This window comes from Clinocottus analis, unplaced genomic scaffold (assembly GCF_023055335.1).
Source record: "Clinocottus analis isolate CAN_PGR_092001 unplaced genomic scaffold, fCliAna1.0.p SCAF_18, whole genome shotgun sequence".
Lineage (NCBI taxonomy): Eukaryota > Metazoa > Chordata > Actinopteri > Perciformes > Cottidae > Clinocottus > Clinocottus analis.
Window position 1 is genome coordinate 8,690,135 of NW_027175909.1, and position 19,866 is coordinate 8,710,000.

At 42.4% G+C, this 19,866-nt stretch overlaps 4 protein-coding genes across 5 annotated transcripts in view; 1 reads left to right on the top strand and 3 right to left on the bottom strand.

The window, feature by feature from the left end:
• Positions 1-189, bottom strand: part of pola1 (polymerase (DNA directed), alpha 1) — a 51,031-nt gene extending 50,842 nt beyond the window's left edge. Inside the window, exon 1 of the mRNA XM_068582203.1 lies at positions 57-189. Within this exon, the coding sequence (XP_068438304.1) occupies positions 57-96 (40 nt within the window). The 5' untranslated portion in view covers positions 97-189. The remainder of the gene's footprint in view (positions 1-56) is intronic.
• A 1,193-nt stretch (positions 190-1,382) lies between these two features.
• On the top strand, positions 1,383-10,046 carry LOC137788567 (choline-phosphate cytidylyltransferase B-like). Of its 2 annotated transcripts, none has more exons than XM_068581430.1 (8): positions 1,383-1,466; positions 5,702-5,801; positions 6,141-6,257; positions 6,405-6,556; positions 6,838-6,916; positions 7,002-7,144; positions 7,445-7,633; positions 7,832-10,046. In XM_068581430.1, the coding sequence occupies exons 1-8, from the start codon at positions 1,386-1,388 to the stop codon at positions 8,054-8,056; spliced, it is 1,086 nt and encodes a 361-aa protein (XP_068437531.1). In that variant the 5' UTR covers positions 1,383-1,385; the 3' UTR covers positions 8,057-10,046. The 2 variants fall into 2 exon arrangements, with proteins under 2 accessions (XP_068437531.1, XP_068437530.1); XM_068581429.1 differs by lacking the exon at positions 1,383-1,466 and adding an exon at positions 2,888-3,038.
• On the bottom strand, positions 8,966-17,555 carry pdk3a (pyruvate dehydrogenase kinase, isozyme 3a). The gene is made up of 12 exons (XM_068581428.1): positions 17,186-17,555; positions 15,277-15,418; positions 15,084-15,155; positions 14,447-14,631; positions 14,254-14,343; positions 13,950-14,027; positions 13,685-13,761; positions 13,450-13,551; positions 13,262-13,369; positions 12,994-13,107; positions 12,193-12,313; positions 8,966-10,359 (listed from the first exon to the last, which is right to left on the bottom strand). Exons 1-12 carry the CDS (start codon positions 17,286-17,288, stop codon positions 10,328-10,330), a joined length of 1,224 nt encoding a protein of 407 aa, XP_068437529.1. The 5' UTR covers positions 17,289-17,555; the 3' UTR covers positions 8,966-10,327.
• Positions 17,556-19,313: 1,758 nt separating this feature from the next.
• slc51a (solute carrier family 51 member A) overlaps positions 19,314-19,866 on the bottom strand; it is an 8,958-nt gene continuing 8,405 nt past the window's right edge. Inside the window, exon 8 of the mRNA XM_068582144.1 lies at positions 19,314-19,821. Coding sequence (XP_068438245.1) covers positions 19,673-19,821 — 149 coding nt within the window. The 3' untranslated portion in view covers positions 19,314-19,672. The remainder of the gene's footprint in view (positions 19,822-19,866) is intronic.

Consider the following 19,866-nt stretch of genomic DNA (forward strand, 5'->3'; position numbering starts at 1 on the left):
TCCCTGTGCAAGTCCCGCCGCAGTTGGCAAGCGAGCAGCGTGAGATAAAAACTCACCGGCGTCCGCGTCTTTCTCTGGGTTTGATACTGGCGCCATGACTTCGCCGGTTTTCTTTTTTGCCTTCGACGTTTTGCTCAGTGACAGCTGCTCAACACGACGGCGGCGGATCAACACAACAAACGGACAGTCCGCGCCAAATCAGATTCCCGGGGAAAGTCATATGCAGGAAGCGACGTCATGTCACTGTCAGCCTGTCAGCCAATGAAATGAAGCGCTGTATCCGCTTATGTCCGCACGGGGGCGGTGTTGTTCAATTTGATTGTTGTACTCCACAGGATCAGGACCACAAGAAGTACACGACTTATTCGTCTTTACTCTAAATACTTTTAAATACATATATCTGACGGAAATGGTAATTAACTCATTCATAATTCAGTAGACTATACTCTCATTTCAAATACCCTCATTAATAGGCAATGGATCACACATTGTATAAAGGTCAACCATAACTTTTCTCAAAGTCTTTGCAAATTAATATTGGCATTAAATGTAAAGCCACTAGATATAAACTCGTATCAGACGCAACATTTAAAGGTACCTTTTCCATCAATAAAATTGTCCTCTAAGTATTGTTGTTGTTTTTTTTGCAATACATATGCAATACTATTACAACTGTGTCCTCAAATTATAGGATTAGACTATATTATTAGTCTCCTCTTTTTGCAAGTCAATGGCCATCCCAGTGTTTTCCGATGAAGCTCGTTTCCATGGCGACGAGACGGGACTTTGTAATGCACAATGGGGTCCTGTCCCAGATTGGGGCCACAGAGACAGAGTGCGTCCAACAATGAAAACACAAAGCGTGTTTTGTCCTTCATCCCCAAAGCCTAGTTTACACTAACCTACAGTGTGGTGGGTTCATGGTCACTTTATCATTATGGTTACTTCAGTGGCAAAACAAAACGTTTGTGTTGTCAACTAAACCCATTTGTGTGTGAATTAGCTAGATGTGAGTTAACGTTTGTTGTCGCCTTTTATTTTTTACTGTTTTACTATTTTTGTTTCGTAAAACAAGTTCACTTTTTTTAATTAGGCTATTAGTGGCAGATTGTGCGCGTGGGCTCTGCTTGAGTCGCCATTGCGCTTTTACGGCGCAATGTCCGCATGTTACTGTAAGGTCTGCTAAATGGACCGTGGCTCATAGTTGTCGCAGCTCATCAGCGGTGAGCAGCTGATCTGTCCTTCTGGACAGACTGGACAGACGGGCTGCCGTCCCTCTGCTCTCCTGCCCGCTGCGCCGGAGGAGAGACATCCATAGACTCGAGAGGAAGCACACAGACGAGTGGTAAACTCATTGTTTACTTAACTTACTTTCTTTGGACACCATGGTGAAACAGCGACGCAACAGAGCGCATTCCTGTTGCGAAGCTGTAGCGCCTCTATGTTGCAGAAGAGGACCACTGAAGGTAAGGATGTAGGAAAGTTTCGCTTTTAATCAGTTATTCAAGTCCAGCCGCCAACGGCGACGGGATGTTTTCCAAGTTGGCTGCACTGTGGTGGGAAAAGAGAAGAGAGCAAGGAATCTGAATCTAAAGCTGCTAATGAAACCCTGTTTTAATTTTTACAGGTGCCAAATAAATAGACTGTATCATCTGTAGTCTGACAAGCAGAGCAGACCACTCACAGATGGGTGTGACTGATGGCCATACGACAGCAGGCATGTATTTAATTGGATCCAGGAGACATTGAACATGCCAAATATTTAGCTTATCAATATTTAATAGGATAACTGGTCAGCCACTGAAAATTATAAATGTTTTGCAGAATGTTAGTTAATTGTCTTATAACTGTAATACGGCCTTACTGATCCATATAAGGCTAAGGCTTTAAAGTAGATAACATTCATAACAGTGTTTTCTTAATTATTTTGAATTTTCTTAGAAAGTAAATGGGTCCCATGTGAGGCTTATAAATAAGTAGTGATACTCGGTATCATCTCCCTGGTGGCGCTATGGACCACTCCACCAATCCTCTCTGCTTATACTGCTGGACTGCTGTATCTTCTCCCTGATTGGTCCATTCTTGAAGCTCTCTCCTCTTTTCCGTCGCCATGGCGAGAGCTCTTCGGCTCTGCGTACAAAGATCGTTTATTCAAACAATGCCTCACTCCCACAATATAATCCCATACAGATAAATACTATTTATGTATTTCTTTCCATGTGCCTCATTGCTGCCCTGAATTTATATTTTTGATACAGTTACACATTGTTGTTGATGTCTGACTCCACATCAAACTGTATTTAAGTTGTCACTTACACATAGCAATGATACCATGGGCCATCAATTTCAGGGGTTTCCTTCCCTTGTTTTGGCACAGCCATCAGTCTTGCTGAACATCTGTAACATTGATGCCAAATGTGCCTATATATCTGTGACACAAATGCAATGTCTTTATAGGCTGATTCAATGTGAAGCGTTCAAGTAACATTCATTAAATTAAATTGATATTTAAAATAAAAATCAAATGCAAGTGTAAATTCATGAACATAATTGTATACATTCTATATTAAGTAGGACACTGATGGTACAGTGTGGTGTATTACATCTTTTTTCAAACAAGAAAGCTTTGCGCTGGTTAGGTATTTTACAGGAGGTACATTACTGAAAAAAGTTTAAGAACCACTGCCCTCGGATGTTATTAACTGAATTTGTTTGCAAGAACATCAAATTGAGAGCAGAGTTCGTCCCTTTTGTGGCACCTAGAACTAACTGCAGAGTGAGACCTCCTCACTGCCTCTCCCTCTTTGTAGTAGGGGAGCAGAGGGGTGGAGGAGGAGGAGGAATCGAGGGGAGGACAGACAGAGAGGCAGAGCAGGGAGTGGGCGGGGAAATAGAGGAAGAAGAAAGAGACAGGGTGGTGAGGAGAGAGGCAGCCTCTCACTGATGCTGAGTCACATTACAGAGGGACCACAGCCGCATCCCATGAGTCTTTGGGAAACATGGAGGAGCTTGAGCACACCTGCCCCCATCCGCGGACGGTAGGGCATTTGAATGTGTGCATTTTCTCCCGTGTGCATGTCTTGCAGTGTGTGTGACACGGAGGGAGAGGAAGACAAAGGGTCCTGCTTTCTCCCGTGTTACGAAACAGATCCCCCATAGCATCTGAGGCTCAGAGTGCTGAGTGGACAGTGTGTGAGTGGGGTCAAAGAAGGAGGGGGTTTACACAATGGACAAAATAGAACGAATGACCTGATGGAGGGACACTGCGGTAGATAGGGAAGCCTCTTGTGTCTGCATATTCTCTTCTTCTTTAGTGGAATTCCTCGTCCCGGTATGCATGTCTGTGTCCTCCAAATGGCCCATCGTTGCCTTTTACTCTCCTCTGTCCTCTCTCCAACCTCTCTTTATTATAGTGGAGCTGTCTGGTCTTCACTGCCGGTGTTTTCTCTTTCCTTGTGCCGGCCCGCGCTTTAATCCTTCTTATGCCAGATGTTCTTTGCTCGAGCCAGAGTAGGCTTTTCTGTGCACGCTCACGCCGCTCGCCCTGATAGGCCTGTGAGCCGCTGGTCAGCAGGTTTAAGCTTCACCATCTATGCTGAGTGTTTGTACGCCGCCCCTCTGTACTCACAGTGCCCAGGGACTCATGGGAGAAGATGTGGATGGGTGCTCTCCATCCACAACCTCTCTGCTGTTTTTTTTTGTAGCTCATATGGCTAGCACTGAGTTCTAATGCCTCTCTAATGGAAACAGACAGAGAAATTGAAACATTTAACAAGACTGGACAAAATGTTCAAAGGAAATTTGACATATGTACAACAAAGGAGTCTCACATCTATGGCAATGTTAAAAAGTAAGGCCTCCTTTACTTTCCTCAATATTATTGTAACTTGCTGCCAACATCTCAGATTTTTTTAGCAATACATACAAAGAAGTGAAATAGCAATCAGCTATAGCAGAAAATATAGAGCATGTTGTATGTAAAAAGAAAAGAAATTCGTCAAACAAAAATTAGTATAAGGCCTCAATATGAATTAAAACATTATAATTCTGTCATGTTTTATACCTCAAATGGATTCTGTGGGGGACAAAAAAGTAGTATGCACTCAAAGAAACAGTGCTATGCCATCCTAAATAGTGACGGGTGCAGTCAGACATGAGGAGGTCAAACCCCAGTGAGGTCAATCTCCTTGTTTAGACTCATGAACAACCACAGACACAAAGTAAATCCTTTTGTATTCATAGCTTTTGTAATTTTCTTTAGTGGACCTCTGCAAAATGTCATCAGTTCAACATTTTTGTCCCTGTTTTTTTTTTTTTTTTTTACCAGCAAATCTTGAAAGATTTGTGGAGTATCAAGGTAATAAAACCATTTAAAGTATGTTTTGAGCTGAACAGGTGGGTTGAACATGCTGCAGTAAGGACATAACACCTCCAAGATGTTTATGTTTGCTTATTATAGCTATCCTTTTCTGCATTATTAATCCTGGCCTGCTAATACTTTATTACTCTGAGGAAGTCGCCTGTTTATAGCTTATGTGGTTGAATTACATGCAGAGATGGGTGACATCGGAGCTATCCTCCGTGTGGTGGGTCTCTCATCAAGTTACTGAAGTATTTCAGCAAGAATCAATGAAAAAAAAACTGCGATAAAAGTCACACCACCTCACTCTTACTTAAATAACCTTTGCATTGAGGAAGCTTTTTTTCTTTAGCACATTAACTTGTTTAGTCTGACTCTCACAACCCGTACTGTAATAAGAAACCGTTGATTTGATATGTGACCATCCCTCTTTGTGTCCGGGGAACATGTTGTGATGCCAGACTCCGCTTTTGTTGCTGTTCAAGGATACGTTGACGTCAGTTGCCTGCATGCGTTTTCCACAGAGGCCGAATGTGTTTCCATTTTTTCATCCTCCGCTCAGACTCCCACAGCTTTCTGGTCTGTGCAGACTCTGATTATCATTTATTGGTGTGAATGATATTCAGTAAATATTCCCTACAGTCAACAGATGGCATAACCCAAATTCTCAGGCAGGCTCACACACACTTTAACCTTGATGTAGCTGTGACAAACATCATGCATCATCTTACGTGTCCTTGTTTTGCTCCGTTTGTCTTCGTTTCCATATCCCACCGTCTTTTATTCGACCTTTTCCCGCTGAATTTAAATTCATTTATTTGAAAATTGTACTTGTTTTTCTTCTGTCCACTGGAAGTCGCCTGCCTCTCCCATTTTATTCGTCCCTTTGAATTTGAGCTAATTCCTGGGAGGCCTTTCTACAGCAGCTCAATAGCCCTGCCCTTGTTTTCTGCCACACGTTAATACACATAGAGGCCACACATGCAGAAGTTAATGTCCCCACACACACACACACACACACACACACACACACACACACACACACACACACACACACACACACACACACACACACACAGTGATCAATAACACTGAGTGCAGGGCTGGCTGTCTCTCAATCCATTGTCCCAATATGGAGCAGGCATCAGCTGTGGTCAATAGCTTAATGGAGGTTACTATAATAGCAACGAGCATGGGAATGGAGTAACACTACTGAAGGGATGGGGCTCGACACGTGTTTTCTTCATGCAGGCGTTTTAGATGAACGTCGGTCTCCTAGACGTTGATTCATCCTCCAAAATAAGACATTTGTACTCCGTCTCTCCCTCCTCTCCTTCTCAGACTCTGACTCGGCCCGCCATCTTTGCCAGGGAGACCAGTTGTGATTGCCGCGCCCCTCATGAGAAGCTCACCATCGCTCAGGCCCGCAGAGGCACCCCAGGTACAGTAGACCTGTGGCTTCTCCTTTTCATATCCATCCTCATCATATTCGTCAATCCTTTGTTTCTCTAACTATTTACTACTCATATTGCTACCATTACTTTTCTGCTCTGTTTTCTACTATTAAACTGTAACGCTACTACAAACACCTCTGCTACCGTGTCAGCTACTTCCTCTGAAGCTACTCCTACTGCCACAACAACTATTACTACTGCTACTACTGCTGGTGCTGCTCCTACAGTATCACTTGCTTTTCAGCCACATCCATCAAGCTACTCTCACTGATACGACTACAGTAGGTTTTTGATAAATGAGTTGTTGTATCGCTGTGTCGTTGCAGTGGACCGGCCGGTCAGAGTCTACGCAGATGGTATCTTTGACCTGTTCCACTCTGGCCATGCTCGTGCTCTCATGCAGGCCAAGAACCTCTTCCCCAACACCTACCTTATAGTAGGAGGTAGGCCAGACCCACTAACACATGAACACACACACACACACACTCCGTAAAAATTCACTAAATACCCACACAGAGTCGTCTGATTGTGAACTACATGCCTCTGTGTTTTATGTTTGTTGTGGTTTCCCTCCCATGTGCCCGGAACAGTGTGCAGCGATGAGCTGACCCATAAGTACAAGGGTTTCACAGTCATGACGGAGATTGAACGCTATGAAGCGTTGAGACACTGCCGTTATGTCGACGAGGTTTTGAGAGATGCGCCATGGACGCTAACGCCAGAGTTCCTCGAGAAACACAAGGTGTGTCTGTGAGGTTGTTTTCCAGTATCTGAGGGTATCTAACGGAGAAACACCTGCAAAATAAGGGGCGTGTCCCTTCTAACTTTAGAACTCCCGAGAATAATTTACCAAACCTTTGAGCGCTAGAAATCGAGATGTTATAGGCAATCCAGAAGTCACTAATACCTCGTTACCACGAGGCAAAACTCGAAGCAACTGTATGTTTATGCAGGTGATCTTCTCCTTTTACCTCATGAGCAGTATCTTCTGTCACACAGTCACGTCCTTTCATTGTTCCTCAGATTGATTTTGTGGCTCACGATGACATTCCCTACTCCTCAGCAGGAAGCGAGGACGTTTATAAACACATCAAGGAGGCAGGTCAGTGTGTGATAACAGCATGATGAATACAAATATGCCCTGGGGCAGTTTTCGAATGATGTGTGTCTGTGTGTGTGTTTTCCAGGGATGTTTGTGCCTACACTACGGACAGAAGGGATCTCAACATCTGACTTGATCACCAGAATTGTCAGAGACTACGATGTCTACGCGCGACGCAACCTCCAACGTGGCTACACAGCCAAGGAGCTCAACGTCAGCTACATCAACGTAAAGAGCACGATCGCCTCTACATGTCACCATATTGTCTGTATGGAATTATTACAGCTACATATGACACGATGATGAAGTTAACTGTGTGACATCAAAGTGCCTGAAGATCCAAGGAAACATTTTACATTGTTTCTTAGACTGGAATTTATTGCTTCCAACGGGTTGTACTCCCCAGCAAATGTGCCGAGTCAGGACAAAAAGACCAACTTCTGATGGAGGCTCTGTTTCTTTGGGTGGATGTGTTCACTCGTGAACTCTAGCTTAATGGATTGTTCTCAACATGTTTAACCCCCGCAGGAGAAGAAGTACCGGCTGCAGAACCAAGTGGACCGAATGAAGGAGAAGGTTCGCACGGTCGAGGAGAAGAGCAAACATTTTGTTTACCGTGTGGAGGAGAAGAGCCACGACCTCATTCAGAAGTGGGAAGAGAAATCCAGAGAGTTTATCGGCAACTTCCTAGAACTTTTTGGACCTGATGGGACCTGGGTAAGTACGGCAGTAATAACTATCACCATGATTATAATGACTGTCTTCATTGCCACTATATTACTTATTGTCACATTGGTCTCTTGAAGCTGTGTTTGCCTGGAGGTGTCAGATCGTATTTGATGTTAAAAACAGGCTTTTGATGTGCGGGCCTTTGAGCTGTTTGTACTAAGCTGTTCTCCCTTCATCCCTGAACAGAAACAGGTGTTTCAGGAGCGCAGTGGACGAATGCTGTCCTACGCTCTGTCTCCCCGGGAGTCGCCCTGCAACAGTCCTCCCAGGGAACTGTCCCCGCTGCGCTCTCCCTCACCCCCGTCTCCGCCCGCCCGCTGGCACAATGCACGGCCCTCGCCCCCAGCCTCCCCCAAAGGAGCATCTGCCTCTATAAGCAGCATGAGTGAATGTGATGAAGACGAGAAGTAAATGGATTGTTGAACACACACATGTACACACACACACACACACACACACACACGCGCACACATACACAATTCACTCACAGTACACTGCCTGAGAACTGCTCACACACAAACACAACACTCGGCTGGATAATGAAACAGTTATCCTCAAGGAAGTTGCTAAAAATGCAAGGCAGACGAGGATCATGGGAAATGAAGTTCTATGCTGCAGAGCTAAGAAGCCATCACTGTCTCAGTTGTGCGGGCAACCGAGCAGACAGACGAAAGACAAAGGACGAAGAGGATTTAGGAACGCAGTGTCACAAGGTCCAGAATGCTTTGTGGTATCTTTCAGAGGATTTGCTTTGGATTTGTCCAGTGCTGATAGAGACTGTCCAACAGCCTGATCTTAATACCACCTCATTGTTTTTTGTCCTTTTCTGTTTAGTATAGCTTTTTTTTTTTTTTTTTTTTTAAGATGCAAAAATTTCTTGTAACTCATGTGACCACTAGATGTGAATAGGCACAACGTTACAGAACATTGTGTGTGATGTTCAGCTCAACAGCTCATGTGAATTGACAGGAACTGGATCCATTCCTCACTGAGTAACTGTGTGTTTGTTGAATGGAGAATTTTGAATTAAAGAAAAGACACTGCACACCGTAGATTAGCAGAAGTGACGTGTTGGACAACCTCTCGGCACTAAAACACACGCTAGTTTGCATCATTTTAGCATAAATGGTTGGAAACTTTGATCAAATAAGTGATCCACAATCATCGAGTCACTTGTTCCCACGCTACCGTTGTGACCACGACCACAGTGTAAAACCAATCCCTCAGAAAATCATATCGAATTCAAATTCGCCGGCATGATCCTGAAACGCATCCAAAACTACAACTCTCGTGAAGGACAACTGAATTTGGGAGGGGGTTTTCATCACCTTGGTTGTACAGCTTTATTTGAAATCAAGCAATATAATCCTAGTTGTAAAGTGAATAGGAAAACAAATATTTATAAATGAAAATGGAAACAAGCTCTGTCATAGAATTAGACACTAAAACTAGCCCCTTTAGACTTGAGTCTTGGACTAAACCCATTGATTGTGATGAGACAGAAAACAGCCTTTTATTAGCTTCTTGAATGTAAAGTGAGTCTTTGAGACCACACCTACACTAGAGAGTAAATGTAGTCACTCTAAGTTATAGTGACATTATGCCACGCAACACACACCAACCCCTCATCACCACGGTCAGTCATTAGGCCACAGAAATGTCACGTCCCGCAGTAATCCATTGGTAGAAGCATTTGTGGATATTCAGCATAAGCAGTCATGTCTTTTTTTGACAGTTTTACCATGTTTTATCTATCGCTCTTTAGCAGACATGCTTGCTCTTCGGAATTTGATGTCAGCTGTCAATCAAACCCGGAAAACTTGGAGATGCAGCCTTTCTCCAGGACTCTGGTGATACTTGAAATAAACAATAATTGAAGCCCTCCAGGTGAACTGTCAGCTCCTCAAAAGCCGGATCATCAGCCTAGTGTTTTATTTAATATTATTGGAAATGTATGTAATAACTTTTTTTTTGCTCAGGTCTGCTTACTCATGGCGGGCCGGCGCAGACCTCTCTTCCACCCACAACAATACAATTAATACCCTAATGCAATGTAGAGACCTAAATGTCCTGTACGCACTACATGTTAATCTGCACTATATGTACAAACTTTGGAAAAGTGTGTCTTTTTTTATTTTTTAAATTTCAATGTTTAAACGGCTTGATATGTAAATAAATCTAAAATCTCAAAGTGAATTCGAGTCACACTGCATTTCACACACACAACACCAGTTTTCTTTATTGTCGGGATTGACGAGTTGATCTCATGCTGAATCACACTATCAGGCTGCTCTGTCACTGTTTTTTTTGGGATATGATGTTGCATTATTTGCATATCTTTGCGTGACCACCTCCACAGTGAGCGTATATTTGTTAAAACTTGAGGTCCAGTAGGAGAGAAAAACAGAGCGATCACTCAACACTGGCTTCATGTACAGCAAACACATGATTAACAGTTGTATACACAATATCTTCTGAAATACCAGAGGAACAGAGACTGCCTTTAACAGTAAAGCTTGAGTACTCTAAAATCACACAACTGGAGTTGAAGCTTTCACAAAAGGCGTGAACTTTCAAGGATGTTGATTGTGATTTACAGCAGGTTTGCTGCCGCGCGCATCACTCAGTGAGACCGGCAGGTTACGACAGCGTTGGCAGTGATGAAATCTTTCAGTGCTTCATCTACACTCCTTTCATTTTCACATCAGATGGAGCTAAAGGAGACGAGAGAAGGAAGTCACTTCAGATTATTCAAATTCTTGATCAAATGTTTGGGCCATGTTGGATTTGGGTGTGGCCTTATAAATAGATTATATTGCTGCTAGGAAGGTTTAGCTAGTGCAATTGGGGACCTGGGATCTTCCTTGATCATAACTAATCTACTATGTATAAAGAAAATGATTGATAGAGGTCTGAAATGGTTGTATGAAAGGTAATAATAGTATTATAAGAATATCCGCAATATAATATATATAATGTTCCTGAATGGGAATTAGGTGTCAAATATCGGATGGTTTGACGCACTGCGTCTTTACCAAGAGATTCGTGGCTCCTTTAGCCACATGGAATTTTCCCTGCTGGCTTTTTCCATTAATGCTTGATTTCCTATTGTATATAAAAGCTGTGAACTGTTCACAGACTTTCAGAAACAACTAGAGAAAAATAATTACAAGTTCATCTAAAGTAATGTTGTTCCAATGTCAGAGATGCAACGTTGTTCTTTAACTGTTAGGATAAAAACATCAGGTATCAGGTGTCAATTCCCTCTGGATTTTAGCTGTATCTTCTAATTCTTTCACTTACACTCATGGTAATTTATACAAAAAGCAACCTTTCAAAATACACAAGCTTTGTTCTTACAGATTAGTAATACTACAACTGAGATGCAAAGCTGAATGGATGAAGCGCTGTTAGGGTAACAAGTCCGAGCTTCGAGCATGTTGCGCGTCCACCAGAAAGGAGATGCATTCACACTTTTATAATCCTCGTCAGATGTGACAGGTATAGTCTATTCTTCTCTGTGAGGGCTCACACAATGCATCATGCTGGTGTGGTTGAAGCTGTGAGGCATTTTACAAGCATCTTACGGATGCTCCTTTGGTCCTTTAGTAGTTAAATCCGGGAGCAGACAGAGCTGGCTTGCAAGCAGAAATGTCTGATGAGGGTCAGTATTGCCGGTCGCCCTTCGTTCTCATACATTCTCTTATTACAAAGAAACTTCCAGTTCCAGTGGAGCAATCAAGGCAGAATTTCTTGAAAATAACATATGATAGAAGTAAGGCTTTCTCTGTTAAAAAAATCAAACTTTCGAGATACTTAAAATAATGCACTGCTTTCTATATTTTTCCGAAAAGAGTTATCATTTTCTCTCATCTATAGGCAATCCTGGATTCCACTTTCCCAGACTTACATACAAAACAGCTCTTCACTATGCCAATGACACACTGGCCTAATTGTGTCTTCCAAAAGGAAGGACATGAAACCTCCTCCTACTCTTCCAATTTGCCCTGAAACTCAACCCCCCTGACCCTGCTTGTGTTTGAGAGGAAGAAACAGAATACAAGTCTTCAGTAACGTTGGGCAGCGTGTGGCTCATTCAGCCACAGGGCGCAGCGGCCTCGTCAGCAAAGAGAAGCCCGGCCGAACTGTTCATGAGACAGAGGGAGAGGAGATGGAGATGCAGAGAATTTAGCTCAAAATAATGGCTGGATAGAGGAGGAAATGGAGGCAACATTAGGAAAGATTGAGAAGAGGGGACCTATATGTTGGAAGCGTTTCATTTTACACTTCATCTTGAGAGAGCCAGCGGTAAATGCCACAAAAACGGAAGCTGCACTGATGAATGTCATTGCCATTGGGTATACACGTCTCCGAAGCCTGAACCACCGGAATGGAAAGGCAAGTCTGATCCTGAATCAAACATTTACCCAAGGGCAACCTTTCATCTGACATGCTCCGGGCAGAGTGCGAGCATTTGGGCTGCTAGCAGAGGGCAGGGTTAGCGGCGTCAGGTCGGGTTTATCTGTTGAGTTTGTATTTGGACTTGCTGGCATCGCGCGGCTCTTTGCTGGGGTTGCTCCAGTCGTCCGCCTCGGGGCTGGTCTTATAATGTCGCCACGCTGACTTGTTGAAGACGGGCAGACGCTCAAAGGACTCACTGGAAAGGGCCTTCAAAACGGAGGAACACAACACAAGAGTCCATGAGAAATCACATTTATTTAATCTTGAAACGAATAGTTGGATGTTTGAGACAACATTAAATGTCAGCCCGGAACCAGAGATGATTAGTTTTGCTAGGCATATGTATTGGCGGCAAGGGGAAACAGCTAGCTGACACTGACACTTGGATTATTGTACGGATTAAATAGAAGAGGTAAATACAATTTAGAGGTGTGGGTAGGTCCTTTTTGCTAGCTGTTTCGCCTCGCCTGCAGTCTTTATGCTAAACTAAGCTAATCCTCTTCTTGCTCTAACAGAGATGAGAGTGCTGGCAATCTTCGCATCTAGCAAAATAGGAGATTTAAGGGGATATGCCGAGTGTAGGAGATATCGGCCGTAGAGATGTCTGCCTTCTCTAGAATAAAATATAATTATAATCTTGTGGCGCCTTGAGCAAGCCGAGTGCCACATAGTCCGATGATACCTGAGACAAGGCAGTCACCTCCCCGCCTGATATCTCCAACACTCAGCAACGTGCATTAAAACAACCTAGACTGATATATGGCATTATGAGTTAGAGGAAAAATATGTGCAAATAAGCTTTTGGATCGAATTTGTCCCTTTAAACTCTGACCTGCCTGAGTCATGTCTTTGGGAGAAAAAAAAAAAATTTGACGAGCTCCCTTTACCTTCAGATAGATGACAGCATCAGTGCCGACGCCCTCCATGGAGTATAGTTTCAGGTCCCCCTGGAAGTATCGGGCATAGAGCCTAGAAATTGGCAAACCGTAGCCAAAACCAGCCTAAAAATGGGGATGGGGAGTGACACAATTTAATTTCCCAGATGCTAGGACATAAATACAAATTATATATGGCCTAAAAAAAGGTTTGAAATGGTCACCATGGTCAATACTGATTTGATTTTGTGTGTGTGTGTGTGTGTGTGTATGTGTGTACCAGTGGGACAGCTCCTGGCTCCATGCTTGGTGTCGGAGCAGTGGAGTACATGTAGTTGAACAGACGATCAATCTTCCTCAGAGGAACTCCTCCTCCGCTGTCACTGATCTGGAGATGGATCATGGGAGGGATGGAGCGAGAGACCACAAGTATTTGTCTAATCTCGGGTGCACTTGTGTCTGATTTACCTTGATGGAAAGATCCTCTTTGCCCAGAGTGACTTTTGCCTTTACTGGTGGTAATCCCTCTTCACTGTTCTCATGAAGCTCCACTGTGGCTCTCATTGAGTTCTGCAAACACCCACAGAGTTCATTAACTCAGCTCGGCACAAGTCCGTATAAAATGATCTTCAGATTGCAATTTAATTATGTTAAAAGAGCACTTGACTAGCTCGGTTTACGCCACTGATGCGTCACGGCTTACCTTGAAGAGCTCAAACAGCATGTGAAACAGATGAGAGGGCACATACACCGCCTGGATGGGCTTTTCAGGAGCCTTCACTGGGAGACAAGAACGAAAGCTAGTCATCTTGAAGTTAATTAGATGCTGAATGTGACCATTACAGCGCTAAATTTGGACTCTAAATTTGCACCTAAATAGACTAGACAGAATGCATTGTGCCGCTACAGCTGTGTGAAAGATTACAGAGAAGAAAGGGTGGAAATCGCAGAGCACAGCAATCCCTTACTGTTGAACTCCTCAATCTTCAGCTCGGGAGCCGCCAAGTAGTACTTCTCACACAGCATCTTGGCCGTGTCGTAGGCATCTGACAGAAGAGCCGGAACAAGCAGAGAACGTTCACTGTCTACATTTGGATTCCTGTCACAGGTCACGAACGGTACACATGCTGCCGGCACCCCCGATAAACTGTCATTGTGTAAACGTGCTGTTTTGTGCGAATGAACTTGCATTGACCCGTGTCACTCTCGAGAGACGCTGGTGTGATAAAACTCGGTTTCAGAGTACATCGTAACGGATGATTTCAAACTCACCACTCACGACTTCAGCCACACTGCAGGTGGGATCAATGCTGCCGATGTGTTTTGGAAGAGCAGGGTTGGTGTCGTTCCCAAACAGGAGCGCTAAACGGAAACAGACGGGTCAGTCCCCAAACATGAACTCACTACTGGGATGGACAGTAGTGTGCTCGGGATCTGAGTAAACCAGTAGGGTTTAGAGGCTCACTGTGCTGGTTGATGAGCATGCGGAAAGAGATGCGGTTGGTGTAGAAGCGGTCAAGGAAGTACTGGATGTTGCTGCTGATAAAGGGGTCAAAGCCAAACTTCTCCTTGTACTCGATGACTCCCTGGGCCATGGTGGGAACCACGTCGTTGTGACGGTTACGGATCTCAATCAAGAGCTCCAGGAAGCTAAAATAAAAATAAATAAATACAAATTATGAAAGCACTCCTTCATGAGCTACCTCCCATGGTATTCTAAAATAGTCTGTGAGGTGATTCATTCATAAATCTAATGCAAACATCTGTATTATTCAAAAACAGTAGGGCAAAACTTTACCAACTGAATTATATTTTTTGTAAGGTGCCAACACAATATCATGTTTTTACAGTTCCATTGAACCAAACAATTCTCCGAAGAGCGTTCCCTAAACAGACTTATTCAAATTCCTGTTGGTGTTCTTCAGTCACGTGTGACTGTTTTATCTCTCTGGCATGGTGACGGTACCAACAACACCGTTACCTGTGTGCTAAGAGGATTAGCGGCAGAGGACTTGAGACATGAAGCCACCATGCAACAGCTGGGTGGATGACAAAGTTGTACTTGCATTTATTAATTATTAGTGAAGGCAATATTTTCTCACTCATTCAAAGCTTGGCAGTCCTCTGGTTTCCTGTTCTCGTAATCCAGCAGCTCCACAAAGCTCTGCATGTACCTAATGAAGCAAACGGAGGTCAAAAAGTTAACGTCACACACACTCATTAACGATACTACTGGACTATGAACCGTATCATCCGTAAGGGTTATAAAGTGGATTTGTCGAGTAAGCGTCTCACCATTTCTGCACCAGTCTGACGGAAGGCTGGCTGAGCAGTTTGTCAGGCAGCAAGTTGACCTCTCGCATGGTGTTGGCCAGCCGAACCGGCAGCTCCTTACGCAGGAACATGTAGGATGTTTTTTCACAAGCATTGTCCCTGCCTGGAAAAAAAACAAGAAAAAAAACTAGAAATAAACATAATGAACAAGATTTTGCTTGTTTTGCTTTCCACATAGTGGCTCATACAGTAGATTACACGATTAACTGTTCCTCTTTCAGTAAACCACTATACCACCTATTTAGTGTGACGAACCCTTCCCATAAAAAAGAAGAAATAATGACTAAAATACACCGTTACAGAAAATGACTTCACACAGGAAGCTCGGTACCAAAGTGACTGGTGGAGCAGGCTAACATACTAACCAACGCAGCTTGAATTTAATGTGGTTGAGAGCTGTAGTCGGTTTCCATTTTCAACCTTTAATATGATACCACTCCCGTCATGTGCTAAACCGTATTTACTGACCACCAACCTGAGCTTGAATCATTCTAGGAAACCGTGAGTCTTGTTCCCCAGTAAAAAGTGGGAGTCATGAAAAGCTTTTTTTTCTTCTTTTTTATTACCATAACTCAACCAAAAAATAATTAACACAGCCCAGCCACAATCACACTGAAGCATGTGGACCTTATTGTCTCTCAGCAGAGAAAAAAATACTTGACGCAGTAAAAATCTCTCTGGCTAAATGCTTTCAAGTTCTTCCAGCTGTTCATGAGGGCTCAGTGGCACAAGTCTTTGTAAATAACACAACATAAAGAAATGTTTGCGGCTTTAATTTTGCAGGAAGCCTGTTGTGCAGCATTTGTGTTGCCCTGTTTGTGACCTCAAAAAGACAGTAAGATATGATGTTTTAGTGTCTGTGAGGGTGAAAATAAGATGATCTGGCAGAATGAAAGGAAATGTCTAATCATCTCTGCTGAAAGGGAACAGCTTCCCCTTGATTCAGCAGTAAAAGGGGAAGGGCTCTAAAATTTTAAAATGGGGTAGTGGCACCAGCAAATACTGACTTAGCGTTGCCTGACAGACCCTCTGCAGCTGCTGACTACTACAATGTCTCATGTGTTCCCTTTTGAAACACACCGTTATCGCTTGCCGCTCTTCTGACATGAAGAATTACTGCTGATGAGATTCCTTTTCTGTGTTTCTGAACGCACAACAAGTGGCACACGCTTCCTGTATTCTCACGTCCAGTCCACAGCTGTGAGAACAACTTGCGTAACAGAGATGACTGTGTTTAATCAGAGATGGATTAAGAAAACTAAGCCTCCAGTGTGGCTCCAACATTGTCATCTTGCATTTCAAGTGCCATGCCTTGCACAGTGATTGACCACACATCCACATAGAAAATAAACACTGTAGATACAAAAACATACTCTTTGCGTAACTTGAACTTAAAGTAAACTTAAAATCAAATCTTTCAAACTGAAAAAAGCAATAAAAAAGTGGGTGTTCACCCTCCACAGTGTGGGCTACATGCTGTTGTGTGAAAATACCTGCTTGGAGTCAACAGTGTACATGTCCACATAGTAAACAAACCTGAAATAGAGACATGTCATGCAGAGCCCCAGCATGCATTGCAGCATACTGATTGTGCTGTTATGAGTAGTGAAAGTAAACCCCAAATCCAGATGCTACATGTGATCATACCAAAGTATTATGTTGCATGGCAGCTAGTAGAAGACGTCCACTAACACTACTAATAACAAGTAAGAGGTTGCCCTTCTCACTTTAAGATACATAAATATAGTAGAACATAATTATATGTAACTATCACACATAGGGAATACAATAACACAACGCAGGGCCTCTGATTCATAATCAGCAAGTCACTTCAGTGAGATGACATACAGCCCTGACAGCTGCTACTCACCAAAATCTAAAAACTGCTTAATGGAGAGCGGGGACGGAGAAAATCTGGAGTAATACTCGATTTTGGGGTTTGCGTTTTTCAGCAGAGACGCGAAGATCCTCATTTTGAAACTTCAATGCTAATGCCCGGATGAATCGGAGAGAAGGAGATTCAGAAAAACACGACTCTTTCTTTCATCATCCGCAGTGGCGTTGACAGCGACGCAGACGGCTCTCTTCTTCTTCTTCCTCCTCTTCCTCTCTCGTCGGCGCGTGAGTCTCTAGAGGACACAAGGCGACGTGGTGGAGAGATGTCCATAAGGGTAAAGATAGGACACAAGCAGTGTGATACCAAGAGGGCTACCTGGCGCTACATTGTTTTGTTTTCACTCTCGTCGGGATCAAATATTAATTTCCGGTGACAGGGTTTTTCAAAATAAAACATGGTATTTTGGGTGACTGATTAAAAGCAGGAAATGCATTTTTTTTAAACCAAGGACAAACTGTTTATACAATGTTTATAATGTATTATATGTATATATGTATATGTATACAAATGAAGTTATGTTAATATGATCTTTTTTGCCATGCCATTGTTATTTGTAAGTAGTGAGATTAAATTGTTTGTTGGTATAGAGAGGTTAAAATGTGAGACAAATGCAAAGCAATTATGAAAAGAGCTTTGTAATAAAGTGCATCAAAAATAAAATATACTTGCCTCTTGAATCCATCACAACAAGACATCTCAAAGTGATCATATGAGCTCTGACCTTCTGTAAAACCTACCTAATACATTATTATAATTTACAACTGCAGACTTCATGGATTATTATTTAAAACATATATAAATATATCAATGACTTGCAAACGCATATGAATGAAATGAATGAATGAAATTAAATGAAAAGTACTTTATTAATCTCCAAGGAGAAATTTTTTAATCTCCAAGGAGAAATTTTATATATATATATAAATTTTTATATAATATATATATATATATATATATATATATATATATATATATATATATATATATATATATATATATATATATATATATATATATATATATACACACACACACACACACACACACACACACACATATATATATATATTATAAAATATACTTTTTAATTAATACCTTCTTTTTGCTAATGGTTTATTGAAAGGAACCTTTGATTAACTTGGAAGGGTTGGGTTTCTCTCAAAAGACTAGATGTCTTACTGGAGAAGGCAGACGGAACACGTTTTATTCTGAAGAACCACTATCAAAACTTCCGGCCTATTCGGACCGTATTGACGTGTTTAGACAGCACGTACGTTCGAAAGTCTCGACCTAACCGCGCATGCGCTGTGCTTGTTGATACACGATGATGATTGGCTCAAAACAAGGAAGTGAGAAACAGCAGCGACCCGATTGGACGAGGGCGCGTCAATCTATTTACTCGCGACCTCGTTTGTATGCGCTCACTGAGACATGCAGCATGAGGTCTATACATAGTCATGGCTGTGCAGAAATATGTGAGGTGTAGTGTATGCCCTGTTAAATGTCTCAACGGACTGTGGGAAGACTCTCTGTAAGTTGAATGGACTATACGCCAATAAGAAGAGTCACGTGACGATGATGCGTTATGCATCTACCACCTAGGTTATGATTGATGCTGCCATCTAGCGGCACAGGATTAAATAAATCCTGCATGACTGGTCAGCTGAACGTGAAAAAAAGACTTGACAGTCATGCAGAAATATTTGATTTTAGGATGTTTAAAAGGCTTTGAGTACATTACATAGTTATATGACGGTAAAAGGTCCATGACTGTCACACAGAACGCCAAGACGAAATACCAGTGTATCATCATTTATGCAATAACACCTCACAAAAAGGGAGCTTATAAAAATAAGTGGTTTCACCTTATAGATGAGAGTTCATTATTTCTTATAACTTTCTGTGAATTCACAGAAAAGTTATTTGGTAATTCATATCTAGAGATAAGAATGCTGAAAATGTCAAATGTGTCTACCAGCAGACATCCAATGTAACATACATGGAACATATCATTCCTACGAATAAAATAATAATAACACAATGTTTGTTTGAACCAAGAAGTTTCTTTTAAGAATAATAACTGAAAACTAACACTAGACCTGTACATACTGTATGTATGTATATATGTTTTTCGTAAAAAAAAAATTTACATGACAATTATAAGTGCTGGATAAGGTGTGCTACTGTTCAATCAATTAGTTTGCACCTCTGTTACACCCCCAGAAGATAGATTTAAAATGTCATAATTTCATTTATTCATCATGACTTATACAATCTTTGAAACATGCAGAAAATAAAAAATGCACTCACACACACACATGCGCGGGAAATAAAAATTGCGCGCACAGGCAAAAAAAATTGAGCGCACACACAGGCAAATACAAATTGCGCACACACACACACACACACACACACACACACACACACACACACACACACACACACACACACACACACTTCTCATGCGGACGAGGCCATTGGAAGCATCTTGGTGTGTTCGTTGACTTTGTGTTCCTCTTCGGGGAGAGGATCATATTGTCGGCGGTACAGCAGGCGCGTTACCAGTGTGATGATGAACATTTCCAGGATCAAAAGCTGCTGACTCAACACTGTAGAGACAGAGAGGTGAAGAAAGAATAGGCAAACGAAGGGCA

Excerpts from the sequence above, each read along its gene's own strand:
- LOC137788567 (XM_068581430.1), top strand. The coding sequence starts at position 1,386 with ATGGTGAAACAGCGACGCAACAGAGCGCATTCCTGTTGCGAAGCTGTA. Across the intron at positions 6,917-7,001 it reads TAAACACATCAAGGAGGCAG|GGATGTTTGTGCCTACACTA; the intron begins GTCAGTGTGTGA and ends TGTGTTTTCCAG. Across the intron at positions 7,634-7,831 it reads TTGGACCTGATGGGACCTGG|AAACAGGTGTTTCAGGAGCG; the intron begins GTAAGTACGGCA and ends ATCCCTGAACAG.
- pdk3a (XM_068581428.1), bottom strand. The coding sequence starts at position 17,288 with ATGAGGATCTTCGCGTCTCTGCTGAAAAACGCAAACCCCAAAATCGAG. Across the intron at positions 15,419-17,185 it reads TAAGCAGTTTTTAGATTTTG|GCAGGGACAATGCTTGTGAA; the intron begins GTGAGTAGCAGC and ends TTTTTTTTCCAG. Across the intron at positions 10,360-12,192 it reads CAAAGAGCCGCGCGATGCCA|CTCCATCTGATGTGAAAATG; the intron begins GCAAGTCCAAAT and ends CGTCTCCTTTAG.